This window comes from Dama dama, chromosome 33 (assembly GCF_033118175.1).
Source record: "Dama dama isolate Ldn47 chromosome 33, ASM3311817v1, whole genome shotgun sequence".
Classification (NCBI taxonomy): Eukaryota; Metazoa; Chordata; class Mammalia; order Artiodactyla; family Cervidae; genus Dama; species Dama dama.
Window position 1 is genome coordinate 12,803,431 of NC_083713.1, and position 25,256 is coordinate 12,828,686.

Sequence of the window (25,256 nt, forward strand, 5' to 3'; positions counted from 1 at the left end):
TTTGGTTGTATTTTTTTAAGATCAGCTAATGGTAAAAGCCCAGTGTATCTGACTGAAAAGAAAACATTATTTGGAAGATTGCTGTAATAAAAAGAGAAGTTTCTTTTAGGTAAGTCATTGATGAGGTCAGGCAGTGGCACAGATTCTGTGTGCTAGTTAATAGTGTGCTCTCATTGCATGCAATATTACAAATGATAAGTAACATGAAGAAGATATTTTTATAATTCTTATTCTAGCATTTGCCCTGTAATAGAAATCACAACACATTTCCTAATGAAATTAAATCTAAGTTCATAGTTCACTGGCAAACATTTATTGATTAGATTTTTATCTCCTTTGGAAAATATTTTTAACTCAGCTAAATAAATATATTTTATGACTAAACCATGGTCATTTATGTTTCATGAAAATGCTACCAGAGTAGATTGCTGATGGAACTTTTGGAGAGTAAGTGCCATACACTTCGCTCCTTCAATGTTTGCCTCTTAGAATTAAGAAGTTAGCAGGAATCTATATCTAACATTACAAACACTTGACAGAAATACTTTTATTTGCTATTGTCCATATGCTTTAAACTTATTTTAATAATATAGACGGGTTAGGGAACGATTTTTATTATAAAAAGTGAATCCTGTGGTGAAGAGTAATTTCTATTAAAGCCCATTTTTTATGATTTATGGATGCTAGCTTTCAAGGAATGGGCCCAAATTCAATTCTTCCCTTAAATTGTTGAAGAGTCATAAAATTAAAAATAAGATTAATACTTATTGGCAATAAATAAGCTTTATAGTAAAATATGCTATCAAAAGTTGTGCTTTTATGTCTTGTGAGACTTTACTCTGATACTTTTTATCATTTTATCTTGATTTTTTTATCCAAATTTTGGTAAAGATAAGGATATGTAAAATAGATTACCAGTGGGAATTTGCTCTATGACACAGAGAACTCAAACCGGGCTCTGTAACAACCTAGAAGGGTGGGATGGGAAGGTTCATGAGGGAGGGGACATACGTGTACCTATGGCTAAATCATGCTGATGTTTGACAGAAACCAAAAAAAAAAAAAAAAGTAAGATGATTTCTAGTTATTCAAAATTACATCTGTAAGAGGCTTTGCTGCTTCAAAAGCTAACTAAATTAAATTAAAATGTATTTAATTTAGCTCTTTAGTACTTTAAACTATTATGCTGTTAATATTTGTAATTCATAAAACTGTTAATCAAATCCTTAAAGCAAAATTATCATGTAGTTTTTATTTATTTTTTTTTATCATGAGTTTTAAAAGAAATTTCCACTGAGAGCCATGTATACTTATTTCATATATATTACTGGATTATATTTTTCTTTTCTATTGCAGTTTGATTTATATATATATAGCATATTTCATTTTGGCTTTAATGATGGAGAAAAAATGTTTCCTGTCTTTTCTGTTCCTCTTGCCTTTTTTCATGGTAAGCATAAATTTCTCTAAAGTATCCCCCTACCTATGATTGTTTCTGTTTTAACTTCTAATATACCCATCATTGATAATGGTTAATAACACAAAATTACATACATATAGTTATTTGATGCATAAATAAAGTGCACTTTTATATCTAATCAATACAGCAATAATTCATTTTCTTTCAGTGTATCTTTTTAGACTTTTAGCCCTGTACCAGGCACCCTAGTATTATGTTGCATTGGGAAGGGTGGTATCAAAGTGAGGAAGTATGATAGATATAAAAGTGCAGACACCAGGGGAAAGTAATTACCAGAGTTTGAAAAAAAAAAAAAATGGAGTGGCTGTATAGCACAGTCATACATAATAGATGAAATATTTTCAATCAGACCTGCTGATTCTGAGTTAGCTATGTTAAGAAAGCAATTCCAGCCTGTTGATTTTCTTCCCATTCTGCCAAATGATTGACTTGTATTGACTGAAAAGCATTTTGGAAACAATCATTATGTTTTAAATTAATTTCCTCATCCATTCATTCAAATAAGTATTAAATGTCCGTTTTCTGACAGGCATTGATGCTAAGTTTGGGGCAGATGTGTATGTGAGTATGTGCACTCCTGCATGCCTCTGCATGTATATGCAGGGGAGGTGGGGCTGAAAGTGGAGGGTAGACTGAAGATCACTAAAAAGCAATTGCTGTACTACAGGGGCTGTATGCTTTATACATTTAATGTTACTTTTATTTACAGAACTATTTTGTTCCCATTTTTCTCCCTTACTAAAGCAGTGACTACGCTCTTACTACAACAACAAGAAATACTCTTATCATATGTATGAGAAACTGAGAGACATAATCTCATCTAACTCTGTGCCAGCAAATAATTCTCCTGTGGTGTTTCCAAGTAAACCCCAGGAAGAGTCAAGCAAAGAGACTCAAGAAAAATATAGAAAACTTAAATGGGAAAAAAGCACGACTGCATTCCTATTAGCATTTGTATTTAAAAACATTCTCAAGTCTAGGAGCAGTCCAGATTCTACACTTTTCAGATGTTATCTTAGGTAAACAGACTAGAATTCAAGAAACAGGAATCCTGTTTCTTAGGCTCCCACCCTCAACTGAGCCTGCCAATGAGCTGCACTGGCCAAAGCTGGTTCCCTGCAGGTAATTCTGTAACAGATTACCAACCCGATTACTGTAATTTAAGGAATTGTGACCGTTTCTCTTGAATTCATTCAGACAACATGCATATCTGACTTTTAAAGTAAGAATAAAAATGATATTGGTTTTATGCAATTCTAAAAACTGAGAACAGGAGAAAAGTAGTTTTCCTTGATGCTGTAAATTTCATTTTTAACTTGTGCAGCACAACAACTGCATAAATCTTTGTTAAGAAATTAAAACCAATCTAAGAATGAAAAAGTTAATGTTGAATGGTGGTGAGCTGATGGGGAAACTAGAGTAGTGTCACACACTGAGGGACTATTACTATTTATTTTACATTTAAATTAACTCCAATTTACTGCTTGAGAACAGCAGTAAGAAAATTAAGAGTAAAGAATCAACATAGGAATAGAAAGATAACTGTTTATGGAAAACAGTTCCTATCCTATAGATAGGAATAATGCAAAAGAGAAGAAGAAATAAAGTTGAAGAGAGGTTTATATAGGTTTCATGCTATGAAACAAGGAAAAAAAGTCATGTAGAAATTAAAGTGTAAGTGAAGCTTAAAATAATGCTGCTAAAGTGGAAGAATATAAATATAGACCTTGTCCAAAACATTTATTGATGTGCATACAATTAAAATCCTATTAACCAACAGCATAAATGAACTATTTGTCATTATTTTATCAAAATGTAAATATAAAAATGGCAAAAATTTTGAGCATTTACCATGTGCCAGATACTTCCCCTTCGTTATCTTGATACTATTTTAACCCATTTTACAATAAGAAAGCAGAGGTTTTGGTGGGGCTGTGTGGTGGGGTGGAGGTTAAATATCGTTTCTACATTGCCAGGTTAAAAAGTAGAGGTGGAGTTTGAATACAGCTGTCTGCATTCCAGAAAGCTGGCCTGGAGCTGGCCCCCACAGGCTCTGAGGGGGAACTATGGACTGTACTTCCCAGTGCTGCCACTGGCAACTCTTGGTGGTGGTGGATATTGGACGTGGTGGGATATTTACACCATGGGAACTGGCAAACACTGGAAGTCAGGAAGTTCCCCCCAGAGTCTGTTGACCATGCAGTACATCACTGTACTTACTATTTTTCACTGTGACAGACTGTCTCTGACATTCTCACAATTCTGAAATTTTATTTTCTTTAATTCCTTAGATTCTTGTTATAGCAGAATCTGAAGAAGAGAACCCCAGTGACTTAATTCAGCTGGGTGTTACTAGAAATAAAATCATGACAGCTCAATATGAATGTTACCAAAAGATTATGCAAGACCCTGTTCAACAAACAGAAGGTAAACATGATAATTTTAAATACCTTTGACATAGTTTATAAGAAAACTACCCCATTACATCATTGCAGGTCCCCTAGGTTCCTTCTTAAAAATGGGTTAGTTGCTAGTTTTTCTAGTACATGTGCAGTTTTAATTATTTGTGAAGAACATTTTATTATGTAATTTATCTTGCCTCTTTTTAAAAGTTCTAATAAAAATATATGCAACAGGGATATTTTTAGTAATTTTTGTATAGTATAAATATATTTAAAATATAAAATAAGTATGTGTCTTGAATTAAATCAATGACAGTTGATCTTCAGTTTATGTGATCTGTATTTCTTTTTTTCACAAACTTCTTGATAGGAGCTTAATAAAATGACAAATTTTTTTTTGTATACCACATACTATGTATAGTACAGTTGGTAACAAAGCTAATGAAATCCATGAATTTCTGTTTCCATTAGATATTTTTAAGGTATTTTTGAAAGATTTATTGAAGGCCTACTAAGTGTCACATATATGCCTTAATTCTGAGCAGCACAAAGAGAGTTGCCAAATTTAGCAAAACCAAAAACAAAACCCAGAGCACAGAAACACCATGTTTTCTATCTGGCAATCTTAAAGACAGGATTATCTTTAAAATATAAAATGCAAAACTCATCATGAAACAAAGAAAAATGTAAGACTTTAGATATTTTTAAATCAGTAGAAACAAATAATTTAATTTTGGGAGAAAATATTTATATATAAAACACGCTTGTTGTATACATGATATGTTAAAAGTAGGTTACTGTTAATATTTGTAAGTGTCAAAATGAACTTGCTTGTGAGAAAGAGAAAAGAAAGCAATTTTTCCATATTGATCAACTCTTGGAATTTTAATCTAACCAATATAAATTGTCCAACTTCAAAGCAGTTTGATATATCTGTCCAAATATTTTTATTACAAAATATATCCAACTAAAACATATCTCTAAAATATGTCAGACAATGACAAACTGTCTGATATTAGTTCAGTAGGGACTGCATTATCAAATAGTTAAAATCTGTATACAAATTCCATGCTAACTGATCTGGTTTCTCACCTTTATTCCATTAAAGTCTAAGTGTTATTAGTTTAAAATTATTGAATTAATGCCTTCCTAATGATCTAGATATGTGTACAAGCTAGCTTCCAATGTAATTTCTTAATAATAGGAATATATTTATGAGGGTTTTATAGTAAAATAATTTTGTTATAAAGTTTAGGATCACTACATAATAAATCTTCCTCTTGGAGATTCATAACGTTCTCTATAATTTTAAATACTGTAAAAAAATCCTGTCATAAAGAAATGTGTTTAACTTTGTGTTTTCCAAATCTATTTGGCCACAAAAGCTTTTTTAAAGGAAAACTTTTTTCATGTCTCCCTCAAATGCCATATAACACAGCTGGGAAAATTCTAGACCTTTCCATCTATCATGTAGTCGGTGTTGTGGAGTCTTCTGGAGCTCTGTAAGGACTTGTCTAAAGTGCTTTCTAAAATGGGATCAGGAAAGTTTTCTCTGACAGGCCACAAAATGTATTTTATTTGGTAATAATGTGGATGCAAGCTTTTTTTTTTTTTTTTTCCACTAAATAAATTGTAGGTTTTATTTATTTATTTATTTATTTTTTTTCCAGTGGGTTTTGTCATACATTGATATGAATCAGCCATGGATTTAGAGTTTGAAAAGCACAGGAGGGAAAACAGACTATATGAGTTTTATTTTTAACTAGAATTATTTAGATTTTCAGGCCAACAGAATGTTTTCTACTTCTGTGAGGCCTAGATTGATTCTGAGATTGCTGTGCAAATCTGTTAATAATAGTGAACAGCTCATGCAACATTCAGGTTTCTATCTATGTGTGCTTATGGCAAAAAAATTACCCTCTTTGATTACAGACTGTTATATAACTTTAGAAAGTTTTAGTCATTTTATTTCTCTATGCCTTTAAACTTTTTTTCTTGTAAGAGGTTCTTTCTGTTAATGTAGGTAAGAAAAGAATGTGAGATTAAACACTTTTACTTCATTTGACAAGAAAAGGAAGGAAAATAAGAGCTAGAATTTGGTGGAGGGCCCTAAATAAGTGTGTGTCAGGGTTAATGTGGTAAAATAGGAAATATTGGAATGTTCATTTGTTCACTTCAAAAAATACTATAACTTGCCCTAAGAATACAGTTTCTAAAATAAAGCACATTTCCAATTTCCCATATTTTTTGAATTTCAAAATTCAAGGGACTAATTAACGAATACTTCATGGTTAAGGAAAACCAGCAAAGACCATGTAATTTATTGGATAAATAGCTACCTTTGAATATGAGAATTAAAGCTAAACATATATTTGTTTAGATATTTCTAAATTTAACAATTAGTTATTCTAATAATTACTTTGTGAATAATCCAAGTAATTGTTACAGAAATTTTATATGATGTCTTCATTTTCAGTAGACAGTCTCTATTCCCTGTTAGTGTGAGTCAAGCATGAAAACTTCATGTGTTTCTGTATAACTAGAGGGAGGTCAGTAAGCCCTACTTTTCACTCTCTCCTTAAGGCATTTATTGTAACAGAACCTGGGATGGATGGCTGTGCTGGAATGATGTCGCTGCAGGAACGGAATCAATGCAGCACTGCCCTGATTACTTTCAGGATTTTGATCCTTCAGGTAAAAGCAGAAATTTATATACAAATCTCCTTGGCATCTATTTAATAAATCCTTGGTTAACTAAGTTACTATTTCCTTTTCAATTTTAAAGAAAAAGTTACAAAAATCTGTGACCAAGATGGAAACTGGTTTAGACATCCAGCAAGCAACAGAACATGGACGAATTATACCCAATGTAATGTTAACACACATGAGAAAGTGAAGGTACGTAATAATTATAAATTCAAACTGAATTTACACTATCTACTTTAAAAGTTAGTTACAGATACAATATAGGAGAAAATTTAGCTAGTGTTCATTCATTCCACTGTAAAGGCTTTTCATAATAAAAACAGTCATGAAAAATATCTTCATAGAAATAATTATTATAGATTCAGTCATTACACAGAAGAAGCAATCCAGCTAGGTAGTTGTCTATTTACAAGTCAATGTCTCAGTGCTGTAATTTAGAATTTTCCAAAGTAAACATACTTTAAAAGTGTAAGAAAAAAGAAATTTTCATCTGTGGTGGAACTCCTATAATTACACTCAGGAATTGTGCTGAAGAGAACAAGACAAGCCCAGGGGGGTTTAAACAGACCTATCTGTCCCAGCCAAAGACTTTCATCGTGACTCAGTTAGGTCACCTCACTGGCGTTCCCACTTTTAACGCCCATCATACATTAAAGTCAGGGTTAGCATAGTTTGCCACAACAATAAAGTTTTGATACAGAGTTCCTGCACATATCTGCACATGTGTGTATGTGGAGGCAGTTTGTCACAGTGATTAAAACTGAGTTCTGGTTTCTCGCTTCCTGTTTCTGCTCTTTATCAACTGTGACCCTGGGCAAACTAGAACATCTGCCTCAGCCCCTTCCCGTCTAAATGAGGATAATGAACCCATCCTCAAAGTTTTCATAGGAATTGACTACATACAAGGAAAATATTTAGAAAACTAACAAGCCTATAGTAAGCATTTGATAACTGCCAGCTCTCATTATAAATCATGTACTCTTTATTGATTCAGAGAAGGGTTTGAACATATATCTATAAATACACATTAAAATGGTAAGTTAGAATAAAGATAAAAATCAAAGAGATAAAGTTAAAACCAAGAAAAATAATTTATTTGTACAGATCAGAGGCCCCTATACATTATTATGTTGAGATTGTTTTGGAGTATCAAGTTTGTCAAATGGAGAAAAGAAACCTAGTTGGGAAAGAAGCCTTACCTGGCATTTAAATTAAACAAACAAAAATCATCAATTTAAGGTGCACAAACTGATGGAGTGAAAATTGTCAATGTCCTCCAAACTTTAAAATGCTGCTTTCACATTTTATAAACTTAGATCAATAAATTTATTTCTTCATATGTTTAATATGACTTCTAATTTCTTAACTAAAAAGAGAAATTTATAAATTTTTATATCACTTGATAAATTTTTATAGATACTCTTCATTCAAAGTGTATTCAGTACTTGCTTGCTTGCTAAAGGCTTAATTTATCAGATCACATGTTTTTAAAAACAGATATTATTTTATTGATTTGGGACTTATACACATGTAGAACTATAGCATTGATATTAGTGTTAATTAATTTTTTATTCATACAAATTACAGACTGCACTGAATTTGTTTTACCTGACTATAATTGGACATGTATTATCTATTGCATCACTGCTTATCTCACTTGGCATATTCTTTTATTTCAAGTAAGTACATGCAAAATATTTTTTTAATTTATTGATTATCTTTGGTGAATGCAGTGTCATATCCATGTTTATGTCATGTGCTGATAAAATACATGAAATATAGATGATTTATAATGTTTAAAATAAATTGACATTTAAAATAATTGAAATATGTTGACTTTGTCTTGACTTTATAAAATATAGAGAAAGGAGATTGATGAACTATCTGAAGCTTAACTTGTCATGCAGTAAGAAAGGAACCAAAATCAATATGCAAGCCTATCTCTATATGCTTTGAAAATTGTGAAATATTAGAGGCCTTCCCAATTAAATTTTCAACTTCTTGGTCAATTTTACTATCAGTATACATGGTACATTGTAAGAACTGTATTTCGTGCAAAAAATAGCAATGACATTTAATATATACTATTAAAAATAATAATTTCAATATTTGTGGTTAATTTTCCTGATGTTGGGGGGATAATCTTTAAAATAGTTAAACTATGCTTTGAATTTTACTTGCAGTTTATTCTTTTGGGAGCTGGAGGGAGAGTCAGTTCCAATTTATTTTTTAATGGAAAATATAGTTGATTTACAGTGTTTCAGGTATACAGCAAAGTGATTCAGTTATATGTACATACATGTGTGTGTGTGTGTGTGTGTGTGTGTGTGTATATATGCATGTGGCCATGTGTGTTAAGTCACTTCAGTCATGTCTGACTCTTTGTGACACTATGAACTGTAGCCCGCCAGGCTTCCCTGTCCATGGGATTCTCTAGGCAAGAATACTAGAATGGTTGCAATGCCCTCCTCCAGGGGATCTTCCCAATCCAGGGATCCAAACTATGTCTCTTATGTCTGTCTCCTGCATTGGCAGGCAGTTTCTTTACCACTAACACCCGCCTTGGGAAGCCTGTATGTATGTATGCATGTATACATATGCAATATATACAACATATATACATGTTCTATGCTGTGCTTAGTCACTCAGATTTGACCCAGGATTTGAATCCAGGTCTCCTGCACTGCAGGCAGATTCTTTACCTTCTGAGCACCAGAGAAGGCCGAGAATACTGGAGTGGGCAGTCTATCTCTTCTCCAGGGGATCTTCCTGACTCAGGAATCGAACTCGGGTTTCCTGCATTGCCAGCAGATTCTTTACCAGCTGAGCTGAGCTACCAGGGAAGCCCAAATATATACATATGTATATATATATATGCATACACACACACACACACACACACCATCTCACACCATCTCCAGGAGATGCATACTTATATGTACACACACCATCTCTCACCATCTCCAGGAGGTGGTGAAAGATGGGGAAACCTAACGTGCTGCAGTCCATGGGATGGGGTCGCAAAGAGTTGGATACAACTGAGCGACTGAACATCAATATACACACACATATTCTTTTCAGATTTTTTCCCACTAGAGGTTATTACAAAATACTGAATATGGTTCCCTATGCTATACAGTGGGACCTTATTGCTCTAGTCTGTGTATAGTGGTGTTATCTGTTAATCCTAAATTCCCATTTTACCCTCCTCTTCTAATTTCTTAATTCTTTCCATTAGCTGTGATTTTTTAAATTGATAGCAAAGTAAATTCTAAAACATGCATATATTATCTTATACATTAACATGGTCTTCATAAATATGATCACCACCAGTAGTTACAGAATGCATTGTAAAGAGTAACTGTACTTTATTGTATCATCCATCACTACTGTCATTGTCATTGTCTCTCTCTTACTCTCTTCTTCTTTTCCCTGCTCTCCTTCTCCCTACCCCCTACTCCTCCTTCTCCTCATCCTTCATCTTCTTCAACAATTATCTTGGAACATGATTCAGAACCAACTACTGTAATAGCACATCAAAATAATTCAAATCCAAAAATTATTAGATAACTGGATGTTAGGATTGTTTTTAACTGGAACACCAGCTTTTAGCCCACAGTTCATCACAATTCAAAGTACAGCAAATATATATAAACTAAATGATTATCTTTCATGGGTTCAAAATCATCAGGTCTAGAGATTGTATCATAATTTCTGTTTTTGGAAACTTGTGCCTTCTTAAGAACCTTCGATACAAATTACTTTGGGGAATTTTAATGGCACTTTTGATTTAAGACATTATCTAGGCATCATTAGAAACTAAAAAAATTCCACTCTGAAGAAAATTAATTCAACATTTGTGTACATTTTAAAATGTCACTTTCTTACAAAATTGTTTAAAAATGTATCAAAATAAATTGAAGAGAATTTTTACCCTAAAATGTGGAAAACATTTCTTAAAGAATTAAATTTACAATTATTTTAATTTAATTTAAATTGCCATTAAAATTTAATTACCATTTGAATTCAGTTGCCAATTGAATTTAATTGCTATTAAAATTCCCCAAAGTAATTCATATTGAAGGTTCTTAAGAAGGCACAAGTTTCCAAAAACAGAAATTATGATACAATCTCTAGATAATTTGTAACAAATTATCAAAAAATCCTTGCTCAAAACAAACTGTCAATTCTTAATCACTGCCTTTATAATTAATTATATAATGTCAGTTGCTTATATACAGTTTAATAAAACTTCATGTCTTTACTCTTGAATATATTCTTAGCTTATGTAAGATTTGAAATGAATACTTCGAAGTATGAAAAGCTTCATTATGACTGTCTAATAGATTAAAAAATGGAAAATAAACCATTTTCCAAAGTGACAATTTTTAAAGAAAGCCCTGAGTTTTACAGTGATAAATTATGCCAATTGACAAACTGAAATAATGCTACTGATGTTAACAAATTTATTGGTAAAATATGACAGTAAAACTTGGCTAATATTTAATTTTGTAACTTTAAAACAGAAAATGAAATTAAAATTTCAACATCTCACTATTAGTTTAAGAAAGATATAGATTCTTTTTCTTCTTTGGTCCTGAAAGCAAAATCCTTACAATTTAAAAATATAAGTATCTAAATTTGAAAAAAAGACTCTTGGATCTTAGAACTAAATGATACAACTGAAATCTATGCAGCACTTCCCAGGTGGCTCAGTGGCAAGGAATCCACCTGCAATGCAGGAGCTCCTGAAGGTGCTGGCTTGATCCCTGGGTTGGGAAGATCTCTTGAGTAGGAAATGGCAACTCACTCCAGTATCCTTGCCTGGAAAATTCCATGGACAGAGGAGCTGGTAGGTTACAGTCCATAGGGTTGCAAAGAGTCAGGCACGATTGAGAGACTAAGCATGCAGTCTAGCACTCAGATTCTTAGTTCATTAAAATTACACATTACCACACATACAAATACACAAAGAGGGGATTAATTTAAATGTAACTAATATCAGCTAAGATTCTTTTTTATTTTTTAAGTGGAGGAAAAATGCTTTACAAGGTTGTATTCGTTTCTGCCATTTAGCAATGCAGATCAGTCATAATTATAAGTGTGTGTATATATATATATGTATATTCTCCCTTTTGATCCTCCTTACTTTCTCCCCATTCCACTCCTCTAGGTCTCACAGAGCGCCAGACTGGGCTCCCTGTGTTAGATAGCGACTTCTCACCAGTTATCTATTTCATGCATGATAGCATATATATGTCAATGCTATTTTTGTCATTCATTCCACCATCTCCTTTCCCTGATGTGTCCACGAGTTCATTCTCTACATCTGTGTCTTTATTGTGTCCCTGAAAACAGGTTCATCAGTTTCATTTTTCTAGATTCCATTTATATGCATTAAAATACAATATTTGTTTTTCTCTTTCTGAGAGAATTCACTCCGTATAATAGACTCTAGGTTCATCCACCTCACTACAACTGACTCAAATTCATCCCTTTTTATCATAGAGTAATATTCCATTGTGTATATGTACCACATCTTCTTTATCCATTTATATATCAGTGGATATCTAGGTTGCTTCCATGTTATGGCTATTGTAAATAGTGCTGCAATGAACACTGGGATACAAGTGTCTTTTAGAATTGTGATTTTTCTCAGGGTATATGCCCAGTAGTGGGATTGCTGGGGCATATGGTAGATTTATTCCCAGTTTTTAAGGAATCTCCATGGTACAGTACGGTACTGATACTGGCTGTATCAGTTTTCATTCCCACCAACAGTGCAGGAGGGTTCCCTTTGCTCCACATCCTCTCCAGCATTTATTGTTTGTAGATTTTTTTGATGATGGCCATTTTGACTGATATGAGGTGATACCTCATCTTTTCATGCATTTATTGGTCATAAAATTCTTTTTTTAACGTGGAAATTTTATGACTATGATTAAGAATAAAATAGATCAGCCTCTTAAGATCTACCCTAAGAGATCTTAAGAGTTATTTAAGACTATTTTAAATATCTTCTTGTAAAAAAAGTTATGTTCTAAATATTTCTAACCTCAGGAAGAAGAATGCAAATATTACTTAAAAACAAACTATAATCTTGAGAAATAAGAATTGTATTTAAATTTGAAATATTTTTAAAAATTGACAATTTAATTTTTTTCTTTTTAAATAAATAAAAGAAATGTATACGAACTGGGCAACTTCATGTATTTTCTCAGTTTTATTTCATACTCATTTGTTTTTACTCAGTTTTATTTGTAATGTACAAGTTATTCTAACTATTTTTACAACTTAGTTTTTTAAACAAACATTTAATTGGCTAACTAATATTCCATTAAGTTGACAGAAGTTTACTAAATGATTCCTCAATTTTTGAAAATTAACATTGCTTCCAGTTTCTCTTACTGATAATAAACACTGCAATGGACATTTTTCAGCCACAACTTTTCCCATATTTTACTCTGTTTTTTTAAGCTACATATCCAGAGACGTGATTTCTTTACAAAAGGGTATATATTTTTTATGGCTCTTGAAATATATCATCTTGAAAGTATTTCAAAATCAACATGTTCAAAACAAATTCATGATATCTACTTTCTCATGACCCAAAGCAGTTTTTCTTCCAGAGTGACCCATTTTTACAAACAACACTACCAGCAACCTAGTTGCATAAGCTATAAATTTAGGAGCAATCTTCAATATCTTATTAACTTTCCTCTGATCATTCTCTCCTCATGCTCTGTGGATAAAACCTCCTACCAGCCCTTCAGTTTATCCAATTTGTTTCATCTCTTCTGCTACCAACACCAACCTAGTCCTACCCAGCCTCTGTATCTTCACTTCCACCACCTTCATTCAATTCAAAGCAGTAAAGCCAGAATATTTTCAAAGATTTATTTTAAATATAGATCTGATTTCATCAACCCTTTCTTTAAAATTTTTAGCCTTCCTATTGTCATTTACATAAAATCAGTCAATAATGTATCCTATAATTGAATATTCTATTATCTCCCCCATTTCTCTAGCTTAGGTAAATGTATTCATCTTTCAGATCTAAACTTTAGAATCATGTCCTCAGTGAAATCGCTGTGATTTTTTTTATTGTGGTATTTCTGAAACTGTAACTAGTTTTTGCTGGACATGGAATAAATTTTTAACTACCATTTAGGAGCCCACCATCTCTGCAGATTTAATACTAATACAGCTGAGACTCTTCAGATTAAATGATCACTTTTTATTTTGCATGTAATAAGTCAAAATACTCAGGCACATTAAATTTCTGAAGGACAGAAAGTTAAGAATAGCAATTGTATTGCATACTGAAATGAGTAATTAAAAAGAGAACAAGAGTGTCCTAGAATTCCACACACTATGGGTCCAGGCAAGTTTGAATTTTAAGGATATAAACAAAGTTCTGAACTAATTCCCTAAAACCAATTGCAAAATTAACAGTTTCTTTATGAAAGAACCTGATCTAACTGAGCAAACGCTTACTGTGGACTAATAAGGCAATAGTGGGACTGCCAAGTGAAAATACTATTGCAGGCCAAACTATACATAAATGCAAAGTATCCAGTTTAAATCTCTAATTAGACCAGTCGTTTACTCTGTCTGCTATGGGCTGACTTTGTAAGAGGAAAAGAGGATGCCATACGAATTGACCTACCAGGACAGTAAAGAAATTGAAGAAAATAATATCAGCTGATCAAGGAGTCAAGGTACCAAAAATGTTAAGCTAAATGACAAAATAAACAGGGAACAACAGATGACTTCAATAATCCAAAAGGTTATAAATGGGAATAGAGTTTGTATAAAACATATAGAGAAAAAATATTTGGCTCAATTTAAAAAAATAAACTCTAACAGCTAAACAAAATAGAAAGAACCATCAGCTGACCAGCTGACGTCCCTGTCACTCAAGATGTTCAGATATTTGATGTCAGTTAGGTTAGGAATTTTGATATAGGTGATTTCTCTATGGGTTTATAGCAGCACCTAATGATCTGTAATGCTACTTCCAATCCCAAGTCTATAATTTAGGAAAGAAGGTTAGAATGAAAGAGTTATTTTTTTAAACAAAATATATAATTTCAATATCAGGAAAGTTAGCATTTGTGAAAAAATTTTGCAGCCTGAAAGCAGTCTACACAGATAATCTATATTATTATTGATTAGGAATTGAAAGACAATCTATTTCAATGTTTTTATTGTATTTACATATATTAATATTATATTTTAAAAGCAAATACTATTCAACCAATACTCACAAGTAATTTAATTTTTAATGTAAGGCTTAAACTTTTGAACTTCAGAATTAATTTATTTTCTTCATGGAAATAAGACTTTTATAAAAACTGAAATTATGTGTATACAAAGTACTTTAGCTTTAAACATACAAACTGTAGACCCATTTCTCATTTTAAAAGAGAAGTTAAAAAATTAATGTTGCTCCAAGTATTGTATTTATGTTCAACATACTAATAAACTTTATTTTTTTTCAGAAAAAAAAATCAGGCTTTCTTGTATAAAAGCAATCAAGAATACTATATGTAATGTATATGTGTGTGTGTGTGTGTGTGTGTGTGTGTGTGTAAATTGCCACAAATTTCCTTTAGATTTTACAATTTTTAAAATTTAAATTTAAAAAGCTTTTTAAAAAAAAAGATTGTGGCATGCTACATAGGCAAAACCTCATTAAAGCAAATAAATATCTTGCCAATATATGGAGTTTGGTTCTTGGCCACTACATAAAAGAAAAATTAAGATTTTCAGCTAATTATATTGCTTATTTTTAAAGTTTATCCTGAAACTGGAGTTAACTATCATTTTCCAAAATGAACTAAAAAAGATTCTATTTTTCAATTTTTTTCAGCTTTTATTTTATTTAATTAATTTATTTTTTGTTTTAATTGGAGGCTAATTACTTTACAATATTATGGTGATTTTTACCATACATTGACATGAATCAGCCATGGGTGTATATGTGTTCCCCATCCTGACCCTCCCTCACACCTCCCTCCCCATCCCATCCCTCAGGGTCATCCCAGTGCACCAGCCCTGAGCACCTTGCCCCATGCAGTGAACCTGGACTGGCAATCTATTTCACATATGATAATATACATGTTTCAATGCTATTCTCTCAAATCATCCCACCCTCGCTTCTCCCATAGTCCAACAGTCTGTTCTTTACATCTGTGTCTCTTTTGCTGTCTCATATATAGAGTCATCGTTACCAGCTTTCTAAATTCCATATATATGTGTTAATATACTGTATTGGTGTTTTTCTTTCTAACTTACTTCACTCTGTATAATAGGCTCCAGTCTTATCCACCTCAATAGAACTGATTCAAATGCATTCTCTTTAATGGCTGAGTAATATTCCATTGTGTATATGTACCACAGCTTCCTTATCCATTCATTGGTGATGGACATCTAGGTTGCTTCCACGTCCTGGCTATTGTAAACAGTGCTGTGATGAACACTGGAGTACACGTGTCTCTTTCAGTTCTGGTTTCCTCGGTGTGTATACCCAGCAGTGGGATTGCTGGGTCATATGGCAGTTCTATTTCCAATCTTTTAAGGAATCTCCATGCTGTTCTCCATAGTTTGTACTAGTTTGCATTCCCACCAACAGTGTAAGAGGGTTCCTTTTTCTCTGCATCCTCTCCAACATTTATTGTTTATAGACTTTTTGATAGCAGCCATTCTGACTGGCAGGAGATGGTACCAAATGGTGGTTTTGCTTTGCATTTCTCTGATAATGAGTGATGTTGAGCATCTTTTCATGTGTTTGTTAGCCATCTGTATGTCTTCTTTGGAGAAATGTCTGTTTAGTTCTTTGGCCCATTTTTTGTTTGGGTTGTTTATTCTTCTGGAATTGAGTTGCAGGAGTTGCTTGTATATTTTTGAGATTAATTATTTGTCAGTTGCTTCTTTTCCTATTATTTTCTCCCATTCTGAAGGCTATCTTTTTACCTTGCTTATAGTTTCCTTGCTTGTGCAAAAGCTTTTAAATTTAATTAGGTGCCATTTGTTTATTTTTCCTTTTATTTCCATTACTCTGGGAGGTAGGTCATAGAGAATCCTGCTATGATTTATGTCAGAGAGTGTTTTGCCTATGTTTTCCTCTAGGAGATTTACAGTTTCTGGTCTTACATATAGATCTTTAGCATTTTGAGTTTATTTTTGTGTATGGTGTTAGAAAGTGTTCTAGTTTCATTCTTTACACATGGTTGACCAGTTTTCCCAGCACCACTTGTTAAAGAGATTGTCTTTTCTCCATTGTATATTCTTGCCTCCTTTGTCAAAGATAAGGTGTCCATAGGTGCATGGATATATCTCTGGGCTTTCTATTTTGTTCCATTGATCTATGTTTCTGTTTTTGTGCCAGTACCATACTGTCTTGATGACTGTTTCTTTGTAGTATAGCCTGAAGTCAGGCAGGTTGATTCCTCTGGTTTCATTCTTCTTTCTCAAGATTGCTTGGGCTATTCAAGGTTTTTTGTAATTCCATACCAATTGTGAAATTATTTGTTCTAATTGAAAGATAAACTTCCAAACTCATTCTATGAGGCCACCATCACCCTAATACCAAAACCAAACAAAGATGCCACCAAAAAAGAAAACTACAGACCAATATCACTGATGAACATAAATGCAAAAATCCTTAACAAAGTTCTAGCAAACAGAATCCAACAACATATTAAAAAGATCATACATCATGACCAAGTGAGCTTTATCCCAGGGGTGCAAGGATTCTTCAATATTTGCAAATCAATCAATGTGATACACCACACTAACACATTAAAAGATAAAAAATGCATGATTATCTCATTAGATTCAGAGAAGGCCTTTGACAAGTTCAACATCCATTTATAATAAAAACTCTCCAGAAAGCAGGCATAGAAGGAACATACTCAACATGTTAAAAACCATATATGATAAACCCATAGCAAACATTATCCTCAGTGGTAAAAAATTGAAAGCATTTCCCCTGAAGTCAGGAACAAGACAAGGGTACCCACTCCTACCACTGCTATTCAACATAGTTTTGGAAGTTTTGGCCACAGCAATCAGAGAAGAAAAGGAAATAAATGGAATCCAGATTGGAAAAGAAGTAAAACTCTCACTGTTTGCAGATGACAAAACTCTCACTGTTGCAGATGATCCTCTTCACAGAAAACCCTAAAGACTCCACCAGAAAATTGCTAGAGCTAATCAATGAATACAGAGCAAAATATAAAATTAACACACAGAAATCCCTTGCATTTCTATACACTAAAAATGAGACAACTGAAAGAGAAATTAAGGAAACAATTTCATTCACCATTGCAACGAAAAGAATAAAATACTTAGGAATAAATCTACCTATAGAAACAAAAGACCTATATATAGAAAACTATAAAACACTGATGAAAGAAATCAAAGATGACACAAATAGATGGAGAAATATACCATATTATGGATCAGAAGAATCAATATAGTGAAAATAAGTATACTACCCAAAGCAATCTATAGATTCAGTGCAATCCCTATCAAGCTACCAACAGTAAAAAAAGATTCTTCAATGATGAGTTAGCGCAATATACTTGATTTCAGGCACAAGTTAATTTTAATGGATAGTGAAATACGGTAATTTAAAAAATGGGATATATGCAAATCTTGCCATCTCACACTTACTAATAGCATGGACTTATTCTGATTTATGCTTTTCAGTTAGCCTGTTTCTTTATAATGAGCCGTATCATTATTTGAAATATTGGCAGAGAAGATTCACAAAGTACTTAGCATGTAACGATCTTCCAATAAATGGTAAAAGGAACAAATTTCGCCCTTAGACTGTATCAATCATGTAGGCATGTAGACTATACTTACTCAGTCATCTAATATTATACCTATATAATAGTTCAGTTTGGTTCAGTTGCTCAGTCATGTCCAACATTTTGTGACCCCATGGACTGCAGCAGGCTTGGCTACCCTGTCCATCACCAATTCCTGTAACTGACTCAAACTTGCATCCATCCAGTTGGTGATACCATCCAACCATCTCATCTTCTGTCGATCCCTTCTCCTCCTGCCTTCAGTCTTTCCCAGCATCAGGATCTTTGTCAATAAGTCATTTCTTCACAACAGGTGGCCAAAATATTGGAGTTTCAGCCTCACCATCCGTCCTTCCAATGAATATTCAGGACTGATTTTCTTTAGGATTGACTGGTTTAATATCCTTGCAGTCCAAGGGACTCTCAAGAGTTTTCTCCAATAGCAGAGTTCAAAAGCATCAATTCTTCAGCGCTCAGCTTTCTTTATAGTCCAGTTCTCACATCCATACATTAGTACTGGAAAAATCATACCTTTGACTAGATGGAACTTTGTTGACATAGTACTATCTCTGCATTTTAATATGCTGTCCAAAGAGCAAGCGTCTTTGAATTTCATGGCTGTAGTCACCATCTGCAGTGATTTTGGAGCCTGAAAAAATCAAGTCTGTCACTGTTTCCATTGTTTCTCCATCTATTGCCATGAAGTGATGGGACTGAATGCCATGATCTTAGTTTTCTGAATGTTGTGCTTTAAGTCCACTTTTTCACTCTCTTCTTTCACTTTCATCAAGAGGCTCTTTAGTTCTTCTTCACTTTCTGGCATAAGTGTGGTGTCATCTGCATATCTGAGGTTATTGATATTTCTCTTGGCAGTCTTGATTCCAGCTTGTGCTTCATCCAGTCTGGCATTTTGCATTATGTACTCTGCATATAAGTTAAATGAGCAGTGTGACAATATATAGCCTTGATGTACTCCTTTCCTGATTTGGAACCTGTCTGTTGTTCCATGTCCACTTCTAACTGTTCCTTCTCAACCTTCATACAGAATTCTCAGGAGGCAGGTAAGGTGGCCTGGTATTGCCATCTCTTTAAGAATTTTCCATAGTTTGTTGTGATCCATGCAGTCAAAGGCTTTGCCATAGTCAATAAAGCAGAAGTAGATATTTTTCTGGAATTCTCTTGTTTTTTTTTTTTTTTTTGATGATCCAACGGATGCTGGCAATTCGATCTCTGGTTCCTCTGCCTTTTCTACATCCAGCTGGAACATCTGGAAGTTCACGGTTCACATACTATTGAAGTCTGGCTTGGAGAATTTTGAGCATTACTTTGTTACCATGTGAGATGAGTGGAATTGTGTGATAGCTTGAACATTCTTTGGCATTTCCTTTTTTGAGATTGGAATGAAAACTGACCTATTCCAGTCCTGTGGCCACTGTTGAGTTTTCCAAATTTGCTGACATATTGAGTGTAGCACTTTCACAACATCATCTTTTAGGATTTAAAACAGCTCAACTGGAATTCTATCATCTCCACGAGCTTTGTTTGCAGTCATTCTTCCTAAGACCCACTTGGCTTCAGACTCCAGGATGTCTGGATCTAAGTGAGTGATCACACCATCATGGTTATCTGTGTCGTGAAGATCTTCTTTGTCTAGTTCTTCCATGTATTCTTGCCACCTCTTCCTAATATCTTCTGCTTCTTTTAAGTCTGTACCATTTCTGTCCTTTATTATGCCCATCTTTGCATGAAATATTCCCTTGGTATCTCTAATTTTCTTGAAGAAATTTTTACTCTTTCCTATTCTATTGTTTTCCTCTATTTCTTTGCATTGATCACTGAGGAAGACTTTCGTATCTCTCCTTGCTATTCTTTGGAACTCTGCATTCCAATGGGTGTATCTTTCCTTTTCTCCTTTGCCTTTCACGTCTCTTCTTTTCTCAGCTATTTGTAAGGCCTCCTCGGACAACCATTTTGCCATTTTGCATTTCTTTTTCTTGGGGGTGATCTTAATCACAATGTCCTGTACAAGGTCATGAACCTCCATCCATACTTCTTCAGGCACTAGGCCTATCAGATCTAACACCTTGAATCTATTTGTTACTTCCACTGTATAATCATAAGGGATTTGATTTAGGTCATACCTTGATGGTCTTGTGGTTTTCCCTACTTTCTTCAATTTAAGTCTGAATTTGGCAATAAGGAATTCATGATTTGAGCCACAGTCAGCTCCCAGTCTTGTTTTTGCTGACTGTATAGAGCTTCTCCATCTTTGGCTGCAAAGAATATAATCCATCTGATTTCAGTATTAACCATCTGGTGATGTCCATGTGTAGAGTCAGTAATACAAAATAAAAAACAAAAACAATAAAAAACTATTGTGGAGCAATAAAGAGCTGTGGGAAGACTTTAAAGGAAAGACTCACTTGACTCATAGAATCAGAAGATCCCTAAGGTGATAAACTCAATGAAACAAGTGCTGAATAAAGGGCAGAACTTGAACAAGCAGAAATTATAATATAAGAAATGAAGATATTATCTAATACAATGCCTAGTTTTACTTATAGTCTACATAGTTAATTAAGTTTCCTAGGGTTCCTCTCCATCTATGTACTTCTGTTTGCCTTAGTAATTTTGTTTTTATTTATCTTTTAAAAATGGAGAATTTGACCAGAAAGAAGCAAAGCTTCAGATTCATTTTTCTTTTTTATTAGACAAACTCAGGCTTTAGGTAAAACATGAGAAAACAGGGTCAAGTTTGTCCTAGGTATAGCATTCTAAATTCCCTTTTCTGTTTTAGACATCTTTCATTACAGGTGAGTGGTTAAGAGTATGTTCTCTCAGCAGGCATGTCTGGTTTCAGATTCTACCTTCATCAGTTCTTTAGTGCCTAGCATCCAATAACTTCTTTAATTTCTCTAATTGTCAATTTCACATCTTTAAAATGCAGATTCTATAATATCTATATTGTAACTGAGATGATATGCATGCATTGTTAAGTAAAGAGTCTCATTTAGAAAACACTATTACTGACACAGTTATCACTTTTGCTCTCTATATTAGTTCATTAAAAGATTTTATGTAAACATTTAGCCCTGACGGGCATATTTTAACAGTGAGCTCTTTAAAAATATAATTAAAGAACACTATTTCTAGTTTTATGTGCGCCACATTTTTAAAAGAAATTGTTATAACATTCCCATAGAAAAAATGATCTTGGTGAGGCAGTAGTGAGGCTGGTTGATTGCAAATGTTCAACCTGGAGCCCATCTATCTCCTACCTCAAAGTCAATACACAATGAATGAACAATTAGTTGTATAATTATGTCAGTAAAAATTGTGATTAAGTATTAATAAATTAGTCAATAATAAAACTTTGTTTATGTCCACAATATACCACATTGCTGACTCAGTACTTGAATTTGTAGTCTTTGATTTTAATGCACTCTTATTACATACTCCCCAGAACTATCTATTAAAATAGGAAAAGCCACTATCAACACAAAACAACTGTGTCCTAAAATAAGAAAAAATGGAAAGAACATGACAAAGTGAGTGCCATGAGAGCAACAGTCATCACTGCTTCTTTCTTTACATGTTCCAGGGCTTAGTATGTAATCTTGTGCATAATAGGCAGTTAACTGGAGAAGGAAATGGCAACCCACTCCAGTGTTCTTACCTGGAGAATCCCAGGGATGGGGTCACACAGAGTCAGACATGACTGAAGTGACTTAGCAGCAGCAGCAGCAGCAGGCAGTTAACACATTTTCAAGGAATGAAAACATGAATGGATTTGGAAACATTTTTGTAGGATGGACTTTTCCATGACTTATCTGTGACTTTGGACAAGTCTCTTGAATTTGTCTGGCCTCTGTTGTCTCCATCAACAAAGAAAGACATTAGACTAAGACTCTACAATTCTAACCAGTAGAAGTATCTGTGTAAAATAACATAGGATACCCTGCAGCTAGATCCAAAGAAGACCAAGGACATCAGAAAATGCTTAACTGAATGGTTAATAAAGTGTGTTCATACAGTCAGGAACAATAGAAATCTTTGCTTTCTTCCAACTAACCTGAAACAATTCCTTGGGGGGCTGATGTTTCACATAAAATCATTGTGTGTACAAAAATCTATCAGTGTCTCACTTCTGTTTCTGAACCCAGCACCTCAAACTGCAGTCATTCTTTCTTAGTAGAGGGTAGAGGCAGCTTTTTCTTTTTCATTTGTTAATTGAAGGTCACTGGTCCATCCTAATAAAAACCGAAACTGGACAAAAAGTTGATTTAGGGTACTGTTTGTTATTTTTTATTTAGAGAGAAAAAAGAAAAGTCTACTGCTCAGCCATGCTTTAAATTAGAAACAGAGAACATGAAACACTATTTACCAGATATACTTCAGTTTTATATTAGAGTCAATTAAAGGAAAAAGAGTGGGAGATAAAAAGAAAGGGAACAGAAAGGGAGGGGAAGAGAGAGAGACAGAATTTTAGGATTTGCCAAGCCCTGAGAGGCTCTTACTCATAATGATCCTTGGAAAAACAAAGCAGAATCCTTTAGATAAAAAAATAAATAAGCCTTACTGGAATTAGCTATAAATTACATTTTAATTACTGTTTAATATCTGAGAGCATGGCAAATCTTGCTGTTATGTTTAACTTAGACAAAGGACTTCCTCTTCTTACACATAAAAGAGCACATGTAACTTGCATGTAGAAAAAGGTAGCTTTTTTTTTTAATCATCTTAATTTTGCTGACATTTCAGGGAGTGCTTCTAAATAATTCTAAAGCCAAGTTGCATATTTGCACCTATATAGACAATGATATCATTTCTAGGTAGTTGAGATAATGTCCTGAATAAAATTCAGTGAAAAAAAAAGAAAAATCTATCCAGTTGATAGACCAAAGCTTTCTCAGCTTAATAAAATGATCCTTTAATGCTTCATTTCTGCTTTCAGGGCAAGTGTCACAAATTCTCACCTTTTTTTTTAGATCATATATAAAAAATTCAATCAATATTGTGAACTTTTATCTCATTTCCAATTCCTTCATCTATCTCTTGAAATTCGAACAAGTATGGTTTTCCTCTTTAAGATATAATTTTTCACCTGAAAATTACTTATGACTGACTCTTTAAATTGGTTTTGAACAAAGCTAACTATTTAAAGAAACCTTACATTGAAACAGAGAAAAGAGAATCTTCCTCTACAAACCATACTCTGATGTACCTGTTTTTACAAATCAGAACTATCACTTAAATAAGTTATGTAAAATCTGGAAAATCTGCACTGTTTAGAAGTCTATTATATGGAGTAAAGTAAGTCAGAAAGAAAACACCAATACAGTATACTAATGCATATATATGAAATTTAGAAAGATGGTAATGATGACCCTATATGCAAGACAGCAAAAGAGACACAGATGCAAAGAACAGACTTTTGAACTCTGTGGGAGAAGGCGAGGGTGGGATGATTTGAGAGAATAGCATTGAATCATGTATATTATCATATGTGAAATAGATAAATAGATAAATAGCCGGTCCAGGTTCAATGCATGAGACCGGGTGCTCAGGGCTGGTGCACTGGGATGACCCTGAGGGATGGGATGGGGAAGGAGGTGAGAGGGGGGATCAGGATGGGAAACACATGTACACCCATGGCTGATTCATGTGAATGTATGGCAAAAACCACTACAATATTATAAAGTAATTAGCCTCCAATTAAAATAAATTAATTAACTTAAAATTAAAAAAAAAAAAGTTTAACAGTGGCTGTGTCCAGAAATAGACATGTAGTGGTCCTTGAGCAACATCCCTCTGAGTGCCTGCCCAGGACCTTCCTTGTTTTCTCCACTTGTGATAAGAGTGTATTCTCTATTTGTTGTGCTTACAGTTCTCAGATACATTCTATTCTATTGTATGTATCCTAGGCTTCTTTCAGCTTACCACTGGTTGTTGTTAAATTAACTGGTTTTTTTTTTTGTATAATGTTATATTAGGACAAGCTCAGTGAGTCTATTTCCAAATTAATTAATTTAATCAATGTGTTGAAAAATCCTTCCCTCTCAAAAGGAATGTGATGAGAGGTGAAATATTCCTATTTAGTAATGTTAGTCTTGGCTGGAAAGGTTTTTAACTATGTCCTGTGTAATTATATAAGAAAAGCATTGCATTTCCACATTAGAGTATCAGATTTAAATAAGGACAAACTGTTACAAGAAGTAATGGATTTACTCTAACAAAAACCATTCCCTCTATAATGTAATTGCTAGTACTAGTTTATGGAGGAGTCCAAGTATGGAAATAGAAAGTAAATAACTGAATTAAAGAATTTGGACTTATTTTAAAGAGTAAATTTATTATTTAAACTACAACTGTATATTAAAGATAACATATTTCTGTTGATATTTTTATAAATAAGAAACAATTTATAAGTGTATTTATAAAGTATATTCAAACATGATTGTTATTTAAGCATAAGTAAATTTTCATGGGAACAAAATGACAAATTGTCCTAAGAATGCAAATGACCTGCTGCTTGGTATGAAAACTAGACCATTATTTGAATGGATTAAAACTTCATAATTTGAAATAGAAGGCACATAAGTAACATCTTTCTTCCCCAAATCATAATATGATTTGCAATCTCGCTTGGCTCAGTGGTAATGAATCCCCCTGCCAATGGAGGAGATGCAGCTTCAATCCTGAGTCAGGAAGATCCCTTGAGGAAGGTAATGGCAACCCAATCCAGTATTCTGCCTGTGGAAAATGTCATGGACAGAGGAGCTTGGCAGGCTACAGTCCATGGGGTCACAAAGAGTTGGATATGACTTAGTGACTAAACAACAACAA

General features: G+C 33.4%; 1 protein-coding gene across 2 annotated transcripts in view; it reads left to right on the forward strand.

Annotated features, from left to right (window-relative positions):
• The window catches only part of CALCRL (calcitonin receptor like receptor), a 136,507-nt gene that overhangs the window by 80,066 nt on the left and 31,185 nt on the right, over nt 1–25,256 (forward strand). For both annotated transcript variants that reach the window (XM_061135121.1, XM_061135122.1), the window contains 6 exons: nt 21–109; nt 1,357–1,450; nt 3,772–3,907; nt 6,466–6,576; nt 6,668–6,780; nt 8,176–8,267. In XM_061135121.1, the coding sequence (XP_060991104.1) occupies nt 1,397–1,450; nt 3,772–3,907; nt 6,466–6,576; nt 6,668–6,780; nt 8,176–8,267 (506 nt within the window). In that variant the 5' untranslated portion in view covers nt 21–109; nt 1,357–1,396. The remainder of the gene's footprint in view (nt 1–20; nt 110–1,356; nt 1,451–3,771; nt 3,908–6,465; nt 6,577–6,667; nt 6,781–8,175; nt 8,268–25,256) is intronic.